General features: G+C 37.4%; 1 protein-coding gene and 1 pseudogene across 1 annotated transcript in view; one reads left to right on the top strand and one right to left on the bottom strand.

Moving 5' to 3' along the window:
- The window catches only part of KIDINS220 (kinase D interacting substrate 220), a 92,698-nt gene that overhangs the window by 64,002 nt on the left and 5,279 nt on the right, over positions 1-23,417 (bottom strand). The window contains exons 2-9 of the mRNA XM_070380189.1: positions 22,612-22,755; positions 14,492-14,590; positions 13,226-13,324; positions 9,236-9,334; positions 8,240-8,341; positions 4,709-4,807; positions 3,043-3,240; positions 1,241-1,339 (exon numbers count right to left, since the gene is read on the bottom strand). Coding sequence (XP_070236290.1) covers positions 1,241-1,339; positions 3,043-3,240; positions 4,709-4,807; positions 8,240-8,341; positions 9,236-9,334; positions 13,226-13,324; positions 14,492-14,590; positions 22,612-22,719 — 903 coding nt within the window. The 5' untranslated portion in view covers positions 22,720-22,755. The remainder of the gene's footprint in view (positions 1-1,240; positions 1,340-3,042; positions 3,241-4,708; positions 4,808-8,239; positions 8,342-9,235; positions 9,335-13,225; positions 13,325-14,491; positions 14,591-22,611; positions 22,756-23,417) is intronic.
- Positions 6,839-7,608, top strand: LOC102280433 (small ribosomal subunit protein eS6 pseudogene; annotated as a pseudogene).

Genomic DNA, 23,417 nt, shown 5'->3' on the forward strand with positions numbered 1-23,417 from the left:
CACACTGTTTGCTACACCAAGATTTTCTCAACACAGTTCCCTTCTCAAAACCGCACACTAGCTTCTGAACCTTCCGAGTTTGACACTCTAACCTCTCTGGTCCTACATCCCTTTGCACTTTACTATCTCCCATCCCACCCTCCTTAACAACCTAATTTATTCACTAGCTAAGGACTACAGTCTTTCACATTCCCACTTTCCTGAACTTTCTCTTCCCATTATTCTACTATTCTTGCCTGAATTACTCAGCCTTTCTTTATCCAAACTCGACCGATTTTTCAAACTAGTTCAAATTCTACCTTCCCTCAAAAGTTCTCCTTAATGCCCTCTTTCACCACCTCCAGACTCTTATATTTGAATCTTCACTAGGCAATCAACCATACACTGCTGCTGCTGCCATTGCCTTCTCCACAACCATACACTATCTGATATCAAAAGTGGGCATCACTTTTTATGTTCAGATAAAAACGTAAGTTTAAGTATAAACTAAATGAACTAAAACCTTCCGAATTAAAATACATGTTTCGTACAGGCAAGAGATCCATGTTAAAAGACTCTCATGGCATTTGGCATAATGTTTATTAGTTTGATTCAAAAATGGATTTGTATACAAGGAAAAAACTGAGCAGAAATACAGACTGTCCAACAGCAAAATGGGTTGTAAAGAACAGATTTTTCTTTTTTAATCTAAAGCTTCTGACATACTGAATAAATTTACAACTTCAGGAGTGCTTTTACCTAAAATGAATAACCTTTATAGCTCTGTGAGCTGTGACTGCCTTAAACAAAGTCCATAGGCACTACCAAGTGGTCCTGAGAAAGGCAAGCAAATGGGGGAAAGGAGATGAAAGACTAAAAAAAAACACAGGAATAGAAGAACAATACACGGATGAAGAAGACAAACAGAGGGAGAACACTAAAGAAAACAAGTCACACACACTCAAAGTGCTGCCATTTCTCAGTATTATAAACTACTAATTTCAGGATTGAATATATTTAGACATTAATAAGGGAGGTGTACTTGAAAAACATGAGCTTCTTTATGGTTCAATTCTATCTAACTTGACATTAATACAGAAATTTCAAAATAATGGCAGTGAAACTTAGTAATACAGGCATCCATTAAATATATTAGTGTTTATAAGTTTAACTTCATAGGAAAACTCAAAGAATGACATTATGATCAACCAACATATACGACCAATTACAGTCATAGATAACAGTCTGTAATCACACACACCTGTCCTCTAATGTCGATATCAGCATATTTTTGGAGAAGTGCTCGAACAATTTCCACATGACCACCTCTGACAGCACCAATTAAGACAGTATCTCCACTCTAAAAAGACAAAAAAAAAAACCAACCATAGATAATTGATGAGGAAAACAAAATATACTGTTTTTAAGTTAAGATTAATCATATATTAATACAATAAAATTTTTTTGGAAATGTCTTGGGAAAAAAAGTATCTCAGATACTTTCTGTAAACAACAAAGTTTTTAGGTAACTAGTATTAATACCTGATATTAATAGCCTGTAGAATAAGGGAGAGAAGACTATACATCAAAATGAGGACATTTATATCTGAAATTCCAGGACAAAACTTTAGAAAGGTAAGTCACCCACAACAATAAGCCATTCTATTTTGAAGGCACCCTCTCATTACAAATGTAAATTAAATAAAATGACGCCATGACTGTCAATGAACCAGATGAATCTTTGGAAATTACATAACACAAATCCCTTGGAATCATGCTATCTGACAAAAGCCACTGACTCTAAAGGAAGCTGCAAAGCTAGAGCCATCTGTGGGTTTATAACCACATTTAATTAAGGGAGAAGGTTGGTTCCCAGAACAGAATCTATATTCTACTTGGCATTACAGGCCAAGAGTGCCCAGGACTGACTCATTCCTCAATATAAGGTTTAGATGAAGTTCATTACCTCATAAGGATAGCTCTGCCCTGAAATTATATTCACCAAGAAATAATCATTATTAATTATATCTTTCCCTACTTCAAATACTGTAAATGGCCTTTTTTTTTAACTGCTAAATTACAAATCAGTTATACAGGTTTGAGTTGGATCATTCCATGAGCTATGGTTCATCTCAATCCTAAGTGGGCCCCAGTGGGCTACAATTCAAGATGCAGGCCCTTGAAAACTGAGCCACGATGTAACATCTTAACTACTACATTAAAAGTATAAACCCATGGCAGAAACACTTTGAGAATATTAGCATTAATGTGGGTTCAAACTAGGATATTAACACAAGGTTCTATATATTCCATTGCTTACTGTGCACCATGCACTATTCTAGGCTCTAGGAAATAAATTAGACAAGGTCCCAGCTCTGGGAGAATATATAGTCTAGAGGAGACTCACAGACAACATACAATAAACAAAAATAAAAAACAAGACAAATGTAATGCAAATAAAAGAGAGTGATGCAACAGAAAGTGACTGGGGAGTGACTTTGGTCACTGGGAATTCAAGACAGTGTACAGTGTCATGTGTACAGTATGGGTCTTTAACACAGGGTAGATGGTGGAACCATCTGAGATGGAGAAGTCTGAGGGGAAAGCAGGTTTGGGATCAAACAAACAAAATATCTGTTTTGCTGAAAATTAAGAGGACCATTAGACACTCACGTGGAGAGTTTAAGTGGAAATGGACATGCAAGTGTATACTTCTGAGAAGAGGTCAGAGCAAGAGATATAAACTTGAAAACTCTATTAAGTTTAAGGGTGGGACCTGAAGTCTTAGAACAATGAACACCAACTATGAACAAGACCTACAGTAAGGATGATTTTAAGATCACATTATCAATAACAATATTATTTTTTAAAAACTGAAAAGAAAAAAAAACTGAAAAGAACACCCTTCACAAAGATTAAATATGTTTTAACTTATTAGTTTTAAAGGTAGAAATAAAACATCTTAAATATGTTATGCAGAAAGAATCTTGAAAGGTGTTGAGAAGTTAAGGTACCTTCCATCAACATCACCACTGGAAGACAAGTTCTAAATAGACAACCTACCCTATCAGGTATGTTCACATATGTCCCAGCGTCAAGGAGATCCTGTACAATTTCTGTATGTCCCTCCTTCGATGCAATCATCAAGGCTGTATTTCCATCCTTATCTGTTAAATTTACATTTGGATTTCGCTTCAAAATTTCTTTCACTGACTGTGTGTAGCCTCCTTTTACTGCCACAATAAGTGCGGTCATTGAATTCTAAAGAACAAACAAAAAAGTCCAATAAATTAGTCATTTCAGACAACTTAATTTATGCCCTAGTCAAAAACTGATGTTTTCAAATAGGTGACCTGTAATTAATAATTATTTCTGATAATAAAATGCCAACGTAAATAATCAGAAGTGATCATACCAAAAGTGGTCAGGAAGCATATTTTCCATTCTTGAAGATGTGTTAGTCCTCTTCAGTCGGGAGGACTGACATTAAAATCTTTAAATGATAACCTAAATTTGGACTCATTTACAATGAACAAATCCTCTCACAAAAGTATTGAATGGTAAAATAGCTGACAGGATGATTCAAAATTAAACACATTCTAAATGAAGTAATCCAAAGTCAGGTTAACAGACTTCAAACAAGTAACAATCTATAATAAAATCTATACGAAAAACGTAAGTGAAACAATGAATTTAAAAGTACAGAATATTTCAATAACAGTATAATATATTCTTCTTTCTTATAGTGACCCAGAAACCACATTTTCAAAACTGTCTTATTTTTAGTTGTTCTTTTAAAAACTTCACATTTAATTTATTAACAATAAATCACCTAATACAACAATCTGACTCACTGCAAAACAAATATTAAAATTTATTCTTGAGACTTTTATCTAGTTTGAGATAGCATGCAATTTCCTTATAGAAATATTTTGGTTGTTATATCAGCCCCTGGAACTAAGCCATAACTCTCAATATTAAATAACATAGCCTTTTCAGACTCTTCAGCAGTCAACATAGAGACAGGCCACTTATCCACTTGATAAACTGGCCAGAAAAGAGGCAGGTGAACAGTATGGCTTCCAGGGTCGGGTAAGAATCATGCTCTGTCTCCACACAGCACTAACATATTCCACACCCCTTGAGGGTCGGCAATTAGCAGCTTTGCCACCATGGAAAATAGGAGGAGCTGGTTGGTATTATGCCAAGAAGTCAAGTATGACTTAGAGCCCACTCTTGTTACACTGCAGCCACAGGTTTGCTACCAACTCTTCTCAGAATCCCTTATGATCCACCTCACATAATCTAATAATTATGTTAATAGAAGACTGTATTGTTTCTTGTGCATAAACATCATCTCCTTTAACTATACTCATAGAAGTTCAAGAGAAAAGTGATGTGATAGTCTCCTCTAGTACCCCCAGCACATTTGGCAGAGGCCAGGTACAAGCAGGGACTCAATAATGAATCCATAACTCCTAGTCGCTAAGATATACTGAACCAATTCTTAAGCTGTCTAGGTTTTGACCACTGATTTCTGATATTTTAAAATCTATCAGAGAAGGAAAACAAGTTACAGCTTAAAATATCAAAAATGTTTGTTTTTCTAAGTATTATTTAGATACTGTAGGGAAAATTTTCTAGACATATGCTAAGGAAAAAAATATTCTCTCTCTCAAAACTAAAAATATCTCTCTACTATCAGCAGTTAAGTAGAAAAGATACTTACAGCTCCTTCTTGATCAACATCAGCTCCCATGGCCAATAAATGTTTTACACATTCCAAATGACCTTTTCGTGCAGCCCAAACCAAAGGGGTGGTTCCATACTATTAAAAGAAATAACAAATTTAAAATTATTATTGAAGATATATTAAAAGAAACTAAGCTCTCAACATGAATTTTGATAAAAATCACACTGAGTATTTTAGATTACAGTTTACACCAATCATAATTTTAAGCCTAGGTGAATCATATTTTTCTTATTTTATTTCTCCCAAATAGATGGTTAACCACTGCATGAAATGTGTTTTACCCAACTTAAAGTTTTATAATAATTGACAATTTTTCATCATAAAGTCATACAGCCTTTAATTTCCAACACACTTTCTTTGCTTCCCATATCTTGTGACATATGAAGTCAAACAATTTGACTATAGTCAAAAATAGTAACAGCTAAGTGCCAAATATGGTTCTAACTAGTTGACATAGGTTAACTCGTGTAATCCTCATCACAAGAGTAAGTACAAATCACAATATCACATTTTAAACAGATGAGCAAACAAGACCCCGAGAAGCTAATTACAGGCTCGATGTCACAAAGCTACTAAGAGGTGGAGCAAAATCCATGAACCCAACAAGCCTGGCTTCAGCCTGTGCTCTTCACCACCACCCTAGATTTACCTCTATGTCTGATAAAATAAACGTCAGCTGAGAAACGGCACTCAAAAGCACGTTCTGCTGCAACATGACTCAAAAGCCATCAGAGAATGTAAATCATGCATAAAAGCAATGCTTTACCTTTGGGGGGATTCATGTGGCAATGAAGAGACATAGGAACACTTGCAGTGACATTTGACTACACTGGAGACTTAGACTGACATGAATGCTTAATGAATGCCTACTTTTTATAACAGCCTTGACTAAGAGAACTTCTGTGTGCTACTGGAGGTATGGACAGTGAATACTGACAGTACAGAAGAAGAGGCATCCACGTTGACTGGGTAAGTTAAGGAGACTTAACAGAGAAGATAACATTCCAACTGAGCCTTGAGAAAATAAACAGGAGTTCATCAGGCAGAGGAGGTAGTAACATTCTTAACAGAGGGAAAAGAATAAACAAAGACACACACTTCACAGAAATTCATAAAAGTTCACAGAATGGTAGACCATCTTCTGCATCCAAAAGTACAGTGTATTTGGAAAGCGATGGCAAGAAGTGAGCCTGGGAAGAGACTGGGGTCAAATTGAAAAATCTGGGCTTTGAAACCAAAGATGCTAGAAAAGCTCCCCAAAAGCAAGAAAGAATTAAATTAAATTACAATTAAACATTTCTCAAATACGTGGGCTGTGCTCAGTCATGTTCAACTTCTGCCGACTCCATGTACTGTAGCCCACCAGGCCCTTCTGTCCATAGAATTTTCCAGACAAGAATACTAAAGCAGGTTGCAATCTCCTCCTCCAGGAGATCTCCCCAACCTAGGGATCAAATCTGCATCTCTTGTTTCCTATACAAGCACGCAGATTCTTTACCACTATTGCCATGTGAGAAGCCCCATTTGGGGTATTAAGGATATTTTAAAAAGTGAATAGGACAAAATCCTGGGGAGCTTTCTGGAACTGATGGCACATGAGCTGAGAGTGAAGGATGAATAGAAGTTGAAGAAGAGGAGAGGCCACTCCACACTGTGAAAAACTCAGGAACCTGCATCATCGACAGCCAAGCAAAGGTAGTCTGTGGTAGAGACCACAGGAGAAAGGGAGGCAAAGACTATCTTTATGCATCATAACAGGGACTGACATCCTTAGGATTTTAAGTATGAGAGAGAAAGAACAAAACTTAAATTTTAAAGATCATCTGGGGTTTCCTTGATGACTTAGTGGTGAAGAATCCACCTGCCAGTGCAGGAGACATGGGTTCGATCCCTGGTCCAGGAAGATACCACATGCTGTGGAGCACCTACACCTGTGCACCACAGCTACTGAGCCTGTGCTCTAGAGTCCGTGCTCTGCAACAAGAGAAGCCAACACAATGAAAAGTCTACGCATCGCAACATAGAGTAGCCCCCGCTCGCCACAACTAGAGAAAGCTCACGAGCATCAGTAAAGACCCAGCACAGCTCTTTTCCATGGTGCCACGGAGGCTGTCAGCTGCTTCAGAATGAAGCTGAACATCTCTTTCCCAGCCACTGGCTGCCAGAAGCTCATTGAAGTGGACAATGAACAAAAACTTTGTACCTTCTACGAGAAGCGTATGACCACAGAAGTTGCTGCTGATGCTCTGGGTGAAGAATGGAAGGGTTATGTGGTCCGAATCAGTGGCGGGAATGATAAGCAGGGTTTCCCCATGAAGCAGGGTGTCTTGACCCATGGCCGAGTTCGCCTGCTACTGAGTAAGGGGCATTCCTGTTACAGACCAAGGAGGACTGGAGAGAGAAAGCGCAAATCTGTACGGGGTTGCACTGTGGATGCCAATCTGAGTGTTCTCAATTTGGTCATCGTGAAAAAAGGGGAGAAGGATATTCCTGGACTCACTGATACTATAGTGCCTCGTGGCCTGGGTCCCAAAAGAGCTAGCAGAATCTGCAAACTTTTAAATCTCTCTAAAGAAGATGATGTCCGCCAATATGTTGTGCGAAAGGCCCTAAACAAAGACGGTAAGAAACCTAGGACTAAAGCACCCAAGATTCAGTGTCTCGTGACTCCACGAGTTCTGCAGCACAAATGCTGGCGTATTGCTCTGAAGAAACAGTGTACTAAGAAAGATAAAGAAGAGGCTGTAGAATATGCTAAACTTTTGCCCAAGAGAATGAAGGAGGCCAAAGAAAAATGGCAGGAACAGATTGCCAAGAGATGGAGGCTGTCCCCTCTGAGAGCTTTTACTTCTAAGTCTGAGTCCAGTCAAAAATGAGATGTTCTAAGAGTAACAAATAAATAAGATCAAACATCAAAAAAAAAAAAGACCCAATACAGTCATAAATTAATTAAATAAATTTTTAAAAAGATAATCTGGCAACAATACAGAGAAGGTAGATAGGACCCAAGATAGAAAGAAGAGCTACAACAGAAAATTTCAAATAATGAAGCTAGGAAATCAACTCTACTTTCCTGAGAATGATGACTGTAATATAAAAGACAACGGAAAGATACTGAGTACCAATTTAGGCTTCCCTGGTGGCTCAGACAGTAAAGAATCTGCCTGCAATGCAGGAGACCCAGGTTCGATCCCTGGGTCAGGAAGACCCCTGGAGAAGGAAATGACAACCCACTCCAGTATTCTTGTCTGGAGAATCTCATGAACAGAGGAGCCTGGCAGGCTACAGTCCATGGAGTCACAAAGAATCAGACACAACTGAGTGACTAACACTTTCAATACCTATAGGGAACCCATCTATGAGATGTATGACCTTATAAAATATATTAATAAATATAAACATAAGATACATCAGTGCAGCCTCATGAGATCATATAAAAATCCTGGTAAGTCAGACACACAGAGTAGACACAACATGAACTGAACCTGGAAGATCCTGTTGACCTACCTTGTCAGAGCAGTTGACCTTGGCACCATTTTGCAGTAAAAGTTGCACTATATCAGCATGGCCTCTGCCTGCTGCCCAAATGATTGGGTAGACACTGTACTGCTGGGAGACAGTCAGACGGGCGGGGAGGTAGACAGGGAGGGAGGGAAAGAAAAAGTCTTTTAGGTTGATATCTATAGCACACAGTTGCTAAGAAGAGTAAATAATACAGGGAGCAATACAAGGTAGTATTTTTTTTAAAAGTCAAGTCACAGACCATTAAAAACACACATAAATCTCATAATATGTAACTGAGAACTGAGATGTACTCAACCTTAAATAAATATATATTATGAACATATTTATTTTTATAAATTCAACACACTTAATGTAATTATCTAGCCAACAGGTAAGACTAAGAAGAAGAATGTGAAACCTTTCTTTATAATCCTTCTATCAACCTGAATAAAACTGATTTTTTCCCAGCTGTATTAAGGCATAATTGACAAATAAAACTGTAAGGTATTTGAAGTGTACATGATGATTTGACATACATTTGCACTGTGAAAGGAGTCCCCCCATCAATAAAATGATTACTTAATCTGCAGTCAGAGCAAGCTTCATGCAAAGCAGTAATGCATGTATTATGACCAGTAAGAATGTACAGAAAACTGGCATGAGTATTTGGTAAATGTCTCTCTTCATTAAAAGAGCTTAGGTTAAGAATGCATACCCATAGAACACAGGAAAGATGACATAAGGATTTCAAAATCTCCTTTTGAAATGTTATATAGCTGTAACTAACATTTAAGTTGCTTTTTTGTTGATAAAAATTGAAAAAAAAGTTTGGCTTCATAAAAAAATTCCCTTGTGTTTTGAAATCGCATTCCGAATTATTATTTTTAGTAAGATCTATATCATTTTATCCAATATGAAGTCCAAAGTACAACCAATATTAAGTATTTCCTAAAAGAACTTACCACATCTATTACAGACGAACTTTTTGTTAATGCTTACCAGACCAGTAACACTTGGATTGGCACCATGAGAAAGCAGCAGCTCGACCACTTCAGTACGGCCTTTATAACACGCCCACATAAGAGCCGTCCATCCTCCCTTCAGGGAAAAAAAAAAGGGGGGAGAGGAGGGAAATAAAACACTGGACTGTCTCCAAGGACAAAAATGTCATTAATGAAGCTTCTTTTGTGAGCATTCTCTATAAAACCACTGTTTTATGAAATCACTACTATGTAGTTCTAATACCCAACCTCCCCATGGAAATACACAATCATATCTGGACAAAGTCCAATCTCTTAAGTCCAGTAATTACTTCAAAGTTTGTATTATATTTTTGGAAATTGATACAGGGAACATTCATATTGGACTCTTCTGAATTTCCAAGATTTATTTTGGCTGTTTAAATATTTTCCTTCAGCAAACATTCTATGCCCCTAGATACTCTCCTCCTGGTGTGAGTCTAGCTTTTTTCCAGAGACGGATTCCAGCCATCCCATTCAACTCCTGCATCTAAACTCATCCTATAAATTCCAGATCGGTATCATACCTCTTGCTAAAAAAGAGAAGATACAAATATAGATCATGATTTCCAGGGGTGAGCAAAGTCATTAAGTATGAATTAACAGCATGGTAACTTCCTATTTTCCAAGCTACAAAGCAACATTCTTAGTTTTAGCAGTGTTCTCTTTAGCTATCATGCAATTCAAGAAAAGAGACCAATGTAATCCAATTATACTAAGAAGTGAATGTTTTGTTTGCTTAAAAAAGAAAAGTATTTGGACCAATCCAAATTTGGATGCAAGAATATAAACCACTTAATCCTCTTGATTCTGTTTCATCATCACTAAAAGAGGTAAAATAAAATAAGTTGCTCTAATCTGAAAAAGGCAAAACTATGGAAAGGGAAAACAGACAGTGGTAGCCACGGACTGTGGAGTGGGTGGAGGGAATGGTTATAAAGAAGTGGCATAAGGGTACAGTTGATGCAATAAAACTGCTCTGCACAGAGCTATGGTGGATGAATGACATCACAAACGTGTCAAAACCCACAGAACTGAACGCCAGAGAGTGAATTTTACTGTATGTAAATCTTTAAAAAATCAACTAGAATGTAGGAAAGACAGACAGAATACAGACCAGGATGAATTAATTATATTACAAGTATATCACACAATTACTTAGAAACTGATCCAGGTAATGTCAGAAAGCAGTATTTTGACTGAATTCTGTAATGCTACAGACAAAAAGAACTGTATACAAACACTGTATTTAGTAGCAAATCTGTTTCTCTCAGGGTATGGGTTAGAAATTCTGAAACTATTTATTTACTAGAGTTGAACAAATAAATAAATATTCTGTGTAGATAGTGAGAGCCAGATTTCTCACAGTCAGAAGAGTGTTACAAATTAAGAAAATGGGGAAGGCTTACTGTAGACTGGGTTCACAGTTATCAACTAAGTCTTTTCATTAAAAAAAATACACCCACACACATCAACTAAGTCTCTTTATTAATATATACACACACACAAAAATATACAGAATAGACGTATGTGACGTGTATGCAAGAGTTATGTATTTTCTACATCTATCCACTGAGGAGGACAAGCAGCAGAGACATCCCAGTAGCGATAAGTATACCTGACAATTAGATTATTGGTTTCTAAATATCACTTTTGAATATCAAGAACTAGGGCCCCTTGGGAAACTGATTGATTCCAAGAGGGAGAATCACGGAAATAAGGCAGGGAAAATATATGATGAATCTGAACCTGAAGCATTTTGTAATGCAAGAAAGTGAAAGTGAAAGTCGCTCAGTCGTGTCTGATTCTTTGCAACACCACAGACATTACAGTCCATGGAATTCTCCAGGCCAGAATACTGGAGTGAGTAGCCTTTCCCTTCTCCAGGGGATCTTCCCAACCCAGGGATCGAACCCAGGTCTCCCACATTGCAGACAGATTCTTTATCACTGAGCCACAAGGGAAGCCCAAGAATACTGGAGTGGGTAACATATCCCTTCTCCAGCAGATCTTCCCAACCCAGGACTCGAACCGGGGTCTCCTGTATTGCAGGCAGATTCTTTACCAACTGAGCCATCAGGGAAAGGAAATGCTAAAATATTTATCTACATATAGATATTTATTTAGAGACACAGAGAGAACTCTTCTTTAATTTCAATAACTAAATGTAATGGAATTATGAAAATATAAAAATATATTAATTCACCTGATAAACTGGTATGGTGCTTTTAATAAAATATTGGGAACTAGGTAATTCCATGAATTTCTCTTCTACTTTACATGCCAATAAGATAAGAACACTACATTTTCCTCCTGCCTATCAGGTATCCATCCTTTGCCTAGGTTACTGACATCATCACCTTCTCTCCCTAAACTTTTATAGTGATGTACTTCCATTTCTTTTCAGCAAAAGGAAGGATACAAATAGTTCTGTATCTTTCTATAAAAATAAGTATACCAATACCTTCACTGAGTTTTGAGAATAAGTCTAATACTGTAGAAGCAAGAACACTGTGTAAATTATATTAATACTGTAGAAGCAAGAACACTGTGTAAATTATATTGTACAGTATAATATTAAATGAAAGGTGGTGGAATGCTGAAGTTTCTTAAAAATTCAGGTCACCTGGACTTCATAAAGCATCAGCAGCACAGTAATATATGTTTTATCAAGGCAGTTCAATTTCAACATTTTGTAGAGTAAGAAGCCTTCATGATCCTTTTCTTCACCTCTATGCTTTAGGTACATGCCAAGATCAAACAAGAACTAAGATGATTAAGAATCAGATCTTGAGAAACTTGTAATGTGTACAGATGGCATATCTGAACAGTTACATTTTTAAAATAAACTTATATTATTCTGAATACCATAACTTTAAGCAGTAAAAATATTTTCAAAACTATGTCTCTCTTAAAGTTCTTAAAACAATTCTCTCATTGATACATTATAAAGAGTAATGTGTTGTCTTAACAATATTTCAGAAGTTTAAACTCTGAAATAAACAGAAAATGTGATTAAGAGTATTCTAAGGAGGTACATTATATCACCTGGGTTTTGAGGGGAGAAATATCAACAACCTCAGATATGCAGATGACACCACCCTTATGGCAGAAAATGAAGAGGAACTAAAAAGCCTCTTGATGAAAGTGAAAGAGGAGAGTGAAAAGTTGGCTTAAAGCTCAACATTCAGAAAACTAAGATCATGGCATCCAATCCCACCACTTCATGGGCAATAGATGGGAAAACAGTGTCAGACTTTATTTTTGGGGGCTCTAAAATCATTTCAGACGGTGACTGCAGCCATGAAATTAAAAGACGCTTACTCCTTGGAAGGAAAGTTATGACCAAGCTAGACAGCATATTGAAAAGCAGATGCCAACAAAAGATCCGTCTAGTCAAGGCTATGGTTTTTCCAGTGGTCATGTATGGATGTGAGAGTTGTACTACAAAGAAAGCTGAGTGCTGAAGAATTGATGTTTTTGAACTGTGGTGTTGGAGAAGACTTTTGAGAGTCCCTTGGACCGCAAGGAGATCCAACCAGTCCATCCTAAAGGAGATCAGTCCTGGGTGTTCACTGAAAGGACTGATGTTGAAGCTGAAACTCCAATACTTCGGCCACCTGATGTGAAGAGCTGACTCACTAGAAAAGACCCTGATGCTGGGAAAGATTGAGGGCAGGAGGAGAAGGGGACGACAGAGGATGAGATGGCTGGATGGCATCACCGACTCGATGGAAGTGAGTCTGAGTGAACTCCAGGAGTTGGTGATGGACAGGGAGGCTTGGCGTGTTGCAATTCATGGGGTCACAAAGAGTCGGACACGACTGAGCGACTGAACTGAACTGAGGGTCATTTCAATGCCTGACCCTAAAAACAACGTCACCTGACACACAAAAATACAAGACTTCACAAATATCTATTACTGTTACTGAGACTGCAGCTGACTGACAACTGTAAAGCACATCCATACCATATCCCGGTGTTCCAAGCTGGCCCCGCACTTGAGCAGCTCGTCCACAACGTGCAGGTGCCCTTCTTTTGAGGCTGATATAAGCGCTGTCCAGTTATCCTTAAACATACAGACACAAATGTTATCATTTCAAAACAAACAATAACATTCCAAAGTCAGTTAAATTTGAATTTACATACCAGATGATCATACCAAATTGACATGATCTGACACACTCTAAGCTACTCTGAAATAACACTGAACCATAAGCTCAGTTAAGAATTTATCTAAAAAAAAAAAAGAATTTCTCTCTCTCTCTACCTATTGACTATAATGATGTAGAAATGGCTTCACAACTCTTGTGCAGTCTTTTCACTGGACTTTTAATCACTGTGTTTTTTAAAAAGGAGAAAAAATGAGTATCAAAACCTCAAAGTTAATCTGTGTGGCTACAACCACTATTATAAATTGAAATTCAAGAGCCTGTAATTAAATAAAAAAGCATATTTACAAACTATTAAACTAAAACCATCCCATGTGATGTGTTCAGAAACTATGTGATAAAGCCTTTATTTTTTAAAGGCTGCAATTATCCTATCCTTTTATTCACGTGTACTGTCATTTAATTCAAATGATCATTGAATTACAATCGTCAGTTTAGAATCATCAATTTGAATTATAAAGACAAACAGAAAAACAAATATGGCTATGTGACCCTGAAAAATAATTCCTCAGAAACAGAGAATTAAGCCTCTCGAATAGTGATTTATCCTTCACAAATGGTATCAGAAGGGACCACATCTTTCTGGCTTATCCTAGGTAATGATGTTTATAATAAGAAGATACCATTATGGGGAGTTACTTAGCAGTATGACTCTTTACATGGATATCTTCTAGGCAGGCATTTAATTTTGAGTGTGTGTATATGTGTGCGTGCCTAATCACTCAGTCATGTCCGACTCCTTGCAACCCTATGGACTAACAGCCCACCTTGCTCCTCTGTCCGTGGGATTTTTCAGGCAAGAATACTGGAGTGGCTACATGTGCTCCTTATTCAGTGAGTGCTATCTGTACATAAAAAAATACACAAAGAGCTGAGACTGCTCAATGAAGGTAAAAATTTCTCTCCTATACTATCGTTTTTAAAAAATCGAGTTAGCATATTACTGAGTAATGTTGATACACAGCAGAAGTACAATCTGTAATCTATTACTTCTGAATCACTTCGTAAAACCAAGCAACAAAGTTAAAGAAAAGAAAAAGGCAAATGAGTAAATCAATATATACCAAATCTTCCAGATTACAATTAGCGCCATTCTTAATTAATTCTTTCACTATTTCCAGATTGCCTTGTTCAGCAGCTATCATCAACGGAGTCTGGCCACACTAGAGACAGAAGAGACACAGAGATCATTCAGGATGCTGCATGTTAATTAAAACACCAGTTAAATATACCACCCATACATTTCCATAATGTTAAGCTCTATTTACAGCACTGAATTTACAAACACCTCTGAATTCAACTTTTCCATTTACTAATAATATGAAAGTCGAAGAGAAAATGCTTTTTTTTCCTTACAATAGCATTCATAATCTGTTTTGGGCACTGCAATTTTATTCAAAATAAGCAGCATGTATAATACTAGGCACTGAAAAGCAATTTCCACAATAATCTCAGAATATCTATGGCAACCAAATCCTCTAACAATACAGCTAGAATATGATACACAATGTGGTTTTGCTGTGTGTATAAGACGTTTTTGTCAGGACCAGAGGGAGAAAAGTAAAACAGTAAAAACAATACAGGTGCTGCAATATTGTGGAGTTTTTTGGAGCCTTCCCTTATAAACCTTAACTCGTTACACTAAAGTTCCTACTAGCTACAGCAGCGCTGTCCAGCCTGTCCCCAGAATGAGTCACGGCAGTTAAGACACGGGCTCCCGCAGCCCTTAGACTGCGGGGCAGGGCCTGGACAGCTGGATCCTGGGACAGGTTCCCTCCAGCTGTCAGCTTCGTCTATCCCAAGTCCAGGATGCACACGATCATTTTCTGTACATGCCGTGACATCAAACAGACCAGACGCTCTGGGCTAATAGTGATAGTACTAAAGGTGCCAAAACATACCAAGGTATAAGGAAAAAAATTACAACAAAACCTAAGTTCCATTTGATAGATTAAGCACCTACTTACTGAATGTACATCAATGTGCAGGAAAACATCAGTAATTTTTTTTAAATGCTAATTTGACAATATCCCACTGCTTAAAATCCTTAATGGTTTCCTAGGCTCTTCTGGGTAAGAATCGAAGTCCTTACACGGCCTGCGGTCCATGAAAATCTACCTTGAAACCTATGCCAGGCCGTTTCCTCCTCACGTCTGCCCTCAAACTGTATGCAAGCTCTTTCGCACCTCTAGATCCCTCTACCACACCCAATTAACTATTTCCCATCTGGCATCTCTTGGGTCAAACACCAACCCAGCAGGGGAGCCTTGCTAACCCACTCTAATGTCGTGTACCATGCTAATCCTTGTTTGTACTTACACGTTTATTTGCATGATGAACAACTATTATTGTGTTTCCTCTAAAGGCCCTAAACTCCCCAAGGGTGGGAAGCATGTCTGTTTTGTTGAATACTGAAACTCCCCCATAAGGTGCAGTGACTGCCACACAGGTGTTCACATACTTGTGAATGAGTAAATGAGTGAGCAAAATACAGAAGAATTTACAAATCTACTAATGGCAACAGACGAACAAGCAAATAATCCTAGTAACAACACATGCTACTGTAAGAATACAAGTATAGAGAAACACAAAGACTGAGTTAAGGTACACAAGTAAATCAAGTTACATACAGACACTCATATAATGATGGATGCTAAATTACATGTGGTAGTCACATGTCATTCAACCAGAGTCACTACAGAATGAGATATTATGCATAAGTAGATTTTCCAAGTGAAAAATTTATCCTTTAAATTTATATTTTATTATAACTTTATAACCGTTTTTTTTAAAGTAACATGCACATTGCTACTTGTTAAACAGATTAACTTAAACATTATGTTTATGATTCTGAGTCATAACTACAGACATCAATCATTATACCAGCCTTGCCTCTGTCAGCGCTAATGTCTCTGACTTCCTTTCTACAGCATGTTTCTGCCTTCTAATTAACTAGGATAAAAAAAAATCCATTGGTATAATATATAAATTAAAGCCAACTAGGTGAATCTATGGCCCTAAGGATACAGAATGATCTCTGCTCGTTTCCAAGGCAAACCATTCAATATCACGGTAAATCAAGTCTATGCCCCGACCCCTAACACTGAAGAAGCTGAAGTTGAACAGTTCTATGAAGACCCACAAGACCTTTTAGAACTAACAGCCAAAAAAGATATCCTTTTCATTAGAGGGGACTGGAATGTAAAAGTAGAAAGTCAAGAAACACCTGAAGTAACAGGTGTTTCTTGGCCTTGGAGTACAGAATGAAGCAGCGGAAAGGCTAGTAGAGTTTTGCCAACAGAATGCACTAGACATAGCAAATACCCTCTACACATGGACATCACCAGATGGTCAACACCGAAATCAGATTGATTATATTCTTTGAAGCCAAAGATGGAGAAGCTCTATACAATCAACAAAAACAAGACTGGGAGCTGACTGTGGCTCAGACCATGAACTCCTTATTGCAAAATTCAGACTTAAATTGAAGAAAGTAGGGAAAACCACTAGACCATTCAGGTATGACCTAAATCAAATCCCTTATGATTATACAGTAGAAGTGAGAAATAGATTTAAGGGACTAGATCTGATAGAGTGCCTGAGAACTACAGATGGAGGTTCATGACACTGTACAGGAGACAGGGATCAAGACCATCCCGAAGAAAAAGAAATGCAAAAAGGCAAAATGGCTGTCTGAGGAGACCATCATGAGAAATGCTGGGCTGGAAGAAGCACAAGCTGGAATCAAGACTGCCGGGAGAAATATCAATAACCTCAGATATCCAGATGACACCACCCTTATGGCAGAAAGTGAAGAGGAACTAAAAAGCCTCTTGAAGAAAGTGAAAGAGAAGAGTGAAAAAGTTGGCTTAAAGCTCAACATTCAGAAAACGAAGATCATGGCATCCAGTCCCACCACTTCATGGGAAATAGATTGGGAAACAGTGGAAACAGTGTCAGACTTTATTTTTCTGGGCTCCAAAATCACTGCAGATGGTGACTGCAGCCATGAAATTAAAAGACGCTTACTCCTTGGAAGGAAAGTTATGACCAACCTAGATAGCATATTGAAAAGTAGAGACATTACTTTGCCAACAAAAGTCCATCTAGTCAAGGCTATGGTTTTTCCAGTGGTCATGTATGGATGTGAGAGTTGGACTATGAAGAAAGCTGAGCACCAAAGAATTGATGCTTTTGAATTGTGGTGTCAGAGAAGACTCTTGAGAGCCTCTTGGACTGCAAGGAGATCCAACCAGTCCATCCTAAAGGAGATCAATCCTGGGTGTTCATTGGAAGGACTGATGTTGAAGATGAAACTCCAATACTTTGGCCACCTGATGCAAAAAGCTGACTCTTTTGAAAAGACCCTGATGCTGGGAAAGACTGAGGGCAGGCGGAGAAGGGGACAACAGAGGATGATGGTTGAATGGCATCACCAACTCCATGGACATGAGTTTAGGTAAATCCAGGAGTTAGTGATAGATAGGGAGGCCTGGTGTGCTGCAGTTCATGGGGTCGCAAAGAGTTGGACACAACTGAGCGACAGAACTGAACTGAAGGATATAGGACTTGCACATCAGTTTTCAAAACTGCAATTCCAAAGACTTGAGCACTTTCTGTTCACCTTCTGTGGTCACAGGCACATTTCCGATAGTTCGCAAAGACAGATGCTTTTAGAGTATGAGGGAAAAAATAAATTAGATGTGTCTTAAAAAACCATAATATAAAAAGAAAGTTGGTATAAACGTGATTAACTAGAAACAAGCTAAATGAGACGTGAACAGTCATAAATTTCTCTTGCGGAAACTACCATTTGTCTACCCAGTATCTAGAGTGACAGGATTTTGTTGGGGGTGGCAGTTTGCTCAGTGAAAAAAAACCTACATTGTTCAGCTTTACTTGCAGTTGGAAACCATCCATGCTACCACTCTAGTGAGATCTTCCAGGAAAGCTTGGTAATTAGACCAACTCAGCTGGCCTGTGCCCTTTTCCTTCTTGCCTGATATGTGGACACAATGCTGCAGTTGTATCAAAACAGCTGATGGGAATAACTGGCATGCAATGGAGTGACCAGAAGGGCAGAAGGAGCCTGGGAAGATACCCTGAGACCTCAGAATGGCTCCTCCAGCTTGTCATTACATGAGAAAAGTAAGACCTTAATTTGATTAAGCCACTATTTGGGGAGCTGTTATATGCGCTCAAAAGCAATCTTTAACCTTTTGTAGCTTCATTATCCAAATAAATAAGTGATTCTCAGGAAAGGCTGCCATAAATTAATCCGAAAAGACAGAATGATATTTACCTTGTAAGTTGTGCCTTATCACAAAACATATTTATTCTATTAGTTCTGGCTTAATCCATCTAGTAACTACAGTTGTAGAGATAGTGACTTAGAAACAGTCATGACAACGTGATTCTTTTACTTCAATGTGAATCACTAAAGGCCCCTTCCCTACCTAACCTGCCACACACATCTCAGCAAATCTCAAGTCCATTTCTTTCCCAAAAAATGCAGGATCACATAACTCATAGAACCCCTACCCTACTGGTAAGAACCTCAAACCAAAACACACCAAAACAGAACACTGCCATGCCAACTGAAGTTCCCCACAGCACATACCATGCTTTATCTCAGCTTCCCAGAAGCTACAATGCAAAAACATTTCCTATTCATCACCTTTTTGGCCTTCCCAGTTCCTAGGTAGCCCCACTTGTGTGGGGCTGTGCTGTGTTGTGCTCATTCGCTCAGTCATGTCCGACTCTCTGTGAGGATAGCTACTTCTTCCAATAATTATAGTGAAAGTAAAACATTTTTAAATTCTTCTTTGAACTTTCCTTCAGGGTCTCTACTTGTAAGCACGTGACAAAATTCATCTCTTGAACTTAAGAGTCCCATTTCACTTTCTTCAACAAGAGAATAATGTTCAACCTCAACACTATACCCTATCAAGAAGAGCTGAGAATGACTTTTTGCTCTTTTCAAAAATAAAGTTAAATTAAAGCCCTTTACTACTCTACAAAAGGCAAAGACCTGCCATCATAGAGAATATTCATAGAAAGGGCAAAGACTTGCCATCATTGACAATATTCAGAGGCCAAGAATTTTATCTAGTTTACAAATAAAGTAGAAAGGAAAGAAGGGAGAAAACTGGTATTTACTAATTGCAACTGATTATATGTTAAGGATGACAACAGGCAATTTCCCCCACATTATTTTCTTTTATTGATAACATTTAAGAAACCTTTAGAAAACTGATAACCAAACACATTAAATGAGGTAATTAAGTACTTCACTTTTTAAAGATGAGAAAGAAGGAAAGTCTAAGCAACTCTTTAGAATTCTATATTAAATTTTATCAGAAGCTGTAGAAGCAAAATGCTAAAAAACAAAAGGCCTTGAAAAAGTTACTTTCTCTATAACCTTCACATTGAGCCATAATTTAACAATGCCAGGTTGCTTCAAAGTAGTATTTTAAAACTCCAATTTTAACTGACATAATACTAAACTAGAGGTAAATATCATTAAAACTCCTTAAATGCTACTATATGCCTGATAACATGTTAAGTTTTTTATCAAATAGACTTCATTCTTTGTGTGAATAAGATCAATACAACTTTGTGCTTATTGTGTATTATTTTTCTCCTTCCAAGTGAAGCTATTTCTCAATATTCCCAAAGAAAGTATCTATGAAGTAAAGCTTAATCTTTTTAACTATCATTATTCCAAATATATTAATTAATGCCAATAGAATGACTATTTCCATAAGCAGCTCTTTTAAAACAATGAACAATCTCCAATTACAAATTTTAATCTTATTTATGTGTAACAACTGTTAACTATTCATAATCACAGAAGGGAATAATGATGTAAACTAACCAAAATACAGTTTGTGCAATATATAAACATTGAAAATACAGGCATCATCATTAAATGAACTTATTCTTAAGACTCAAAGGAAGACAAAAGGGCATAAACAAATCATAGCCTGTTTGATGTTAGAACAGCGTTTAATGTGGATTTCACCAGGAAGTATCTTCAGGCGGAATCTGAGAGATTAAGTTATTTATTTGTAAGTTGAGATAAATAAGTATAATTCTTTACAGAACTGCTATGCAAATTAAATGAGCTAAGTATACAGAACTATTACCATATTTACATAAATACTGAATAAAACATGAGTTATCATAATTGTATTACTCAAAATTTTTATACCATGATTTTTCAATGACAGCTAGTATTTAATAAAATTAGGTACTCTGTCAATCATAATAATAATGTAATAACTGTTGATTCAGTAGCTTTGAAAACATTTATAATATTTGCATACTCATGTTCATGCAGCACTATCCACAACAGCCAAGAAAAGCAAACAACCTGAATGTCTATCATTGGATATATGTATAAATACAACATGGTACCTGCATATGAAAGTCAAAGTCGCTCAGTCGTGTCCAACTCTTTGCAACCCCATAGCCTAAACAGTTCATGGACTTCTCTAGACCAGACTATAGGAGTGGGTAGCCCTTCCCTTCTCCAGAGGATATTCCCAACCCAGGGATTAAACCCAGGTCTTCCTCATTGCAGGCAGATTCTTTACAAACTGAGCTATCAGGGAAGCCCTTCTACATATAATGGAATAGTATTCAGCTTTAATATGGAAGGAAATCATGTCACACACTCCAACATGGATGAATCAACATGTCATTTAGGATGTTATACTAAATGAAATAAGTTAAAGTCACTCAGTCATGTCCAATTCTTTTGCGACCCCACGGACTATACAGTCCATGGACTTCTCAGGCCAGAATACTGGAGTGGATAGCCTTTCCCTTCTCCAGGGGATCTTACCATCCCAGGGATCGAACCTAGGTCTCCCACTTTGCAGACGGATTCTTTACCAGCTGAGCCACAAGAGAAGCCCAAGAATACTAAAGTGTGTAGCCTATCTCTTCTCCAGCAGATCTTCCCAACCCAGGAATTGAACCAGGGTCTCCTGCACTGCAAGCGGATTCTTTACCAACTGAGCTATGAGGGAAGCTCAATCACAAAAAGATAAACACTGCACAGTTCCACTTATATGCAGTGCCTAGAGTAGTCAAATTCACAGAGATAGAAAGTATAACAGTAGTTACCAGGGCTGGGGTGAGGGGAACAGGCAACTGTATAATGGCTATAGAGTTTCAGATTTGAAAAAATTCTGGAGATATTTCACAACAATGTGAATTACTTAATACTACTGAACACTACTGAACAGTACACTATGGTTAAGACAGTAAATTTTACTTTTTCCCCACTGTAAAAAAAAAATCATAAAGAAAATCCTGCAGGTCTACACACACGTAAGTGCACACATATACATACATATACATTTTTATAAAAATAAAATCAGTCCTTATTCATCTTATTCACAGGCAAAAAAAAATTACACTGTCTTGAAACTATAGTTCTAATAAAAAGAATTATTTTCCTTAAGTTTTATAAAATGTACATACTTTGCCACTTAAAAAATTCATACAAAAAGTTTATTAGTCCCTAAAATGTTGTAGCTCAGCTGTTCATGGTAAAATTACCATTTTATCTGCTAGGATTGTTGAACACAAATATCTAATACAAGTTAATGAAAACAGTAAATATTTACTCCCCAATCTTAGTAAACAGAACACACAACCTATTTAGCCGTCTCTTAAAGATGCAGGTCTTTAAAACCCCAAGGTGTGTATGATAAACAACTAAGGAAGACAGCTGAGGCTCCAATAAAGAAAATATTTCAAAAAGCCCTAATAGTGTCTGGTTAATCTATTTTTTCTGGTTCATCTTTCATAAAAAGATTGCGATTAGAAGCCCTTCTAAAGTTTTCTAGACATACTTTTGATTTTGGTAATAATTCTTGAATCATTTCTGAATAGTGATTATTCTATCTGGAAAAAAAAGTCAACCACAATTCTCAATCATAAATCTAAATCATTAATTCAATGTTCAGTCATTTATAGAAGTTCAGGTGTATTTCAAAGGTACAGAATTCAAAGTACTTTTAACTGTGAGAAGTTATGTCAATGTTACTGAGGGTGAGAACTATGTATTTCTTACTTACCTTTATCCTTTTAGCACAGTGCCTTGCACTTACTTAGTAGGTAGTCCACAAACATTTGTAAGAAGAACTAAACTTTAGAATCTTGGTCTTACCTCATTTCTCTCATCAACATCTTTGCATTTTTCAAGAAGAGCTTTCAAAGCAGGAATGTTTTCTTCTTCTACATAATTTATTACACTCTGTGATATTAGAACTGACATTTTCACAGAAAGCTATAGTTTTCTTTATTCCAATACCTGTTAAAGCAGATTAGACAAAATACATGTAATTTGGGATTGAGGAAAAAAAGATACTACTAACTATTTCTTTCCTAACTTTAGGCTTGTACAAATACACCTCCACTGGCAGGAGTGAAAACAAGGCCCCAAAGCTCAGCTGTCAAAATGTGCAACCCCCTCTTCCCAAGACTCAAACTCATCTCACTCTTAACTCATTATTGTTGTTCAGTCACTAAGCTGTGTCCAACTCTGAAACCCCATGAACTGCAGCACACCAGGCTTCCCTGCCTTAACTCATCCACACCCCCAAACTCCAGATCCAACCCCAAACTCACCCCTCATCACCCACAAACAAGAGAAAGCACTACACTGTTCCCCCTGTTATATAATCCCAATCAGTAAATAGCCACTCCAGTTCCATCCTTCTAAGGCCAAAACCTTGGAATTATGAATGACTCATCACCTCCTCTTACACTCTACATTCAATCTACCAGCAAACCTTTTGGTTCTACTTATAAAATATATTTCACATCTGATTCCTACTCACCACCTCCATCACAACCACCCTGGCCCAGTCACTGTGACCTCTCACCTAGATCCCAACTGCTCTCCCTACCTCTTTTTTTGCCTTCCTGATGGTCTGTCCTCCACAAGGCAACCATAGATATCTTTTGAAAATG

This window comes from Bos mutus, chromosome 11 (genome assembly GCF_027580195.1).
Source record: "Bos mutus isolate GX-2022 chromosome 11, NWIPB_WYAK_1.1, whole genome shotgun sequence".
Lineage (NCBI taxonomy): Eukaryota > Metazoa > Chordata > Mammalia > Artiodactyla > Bovidae > Bos > Bos mutus.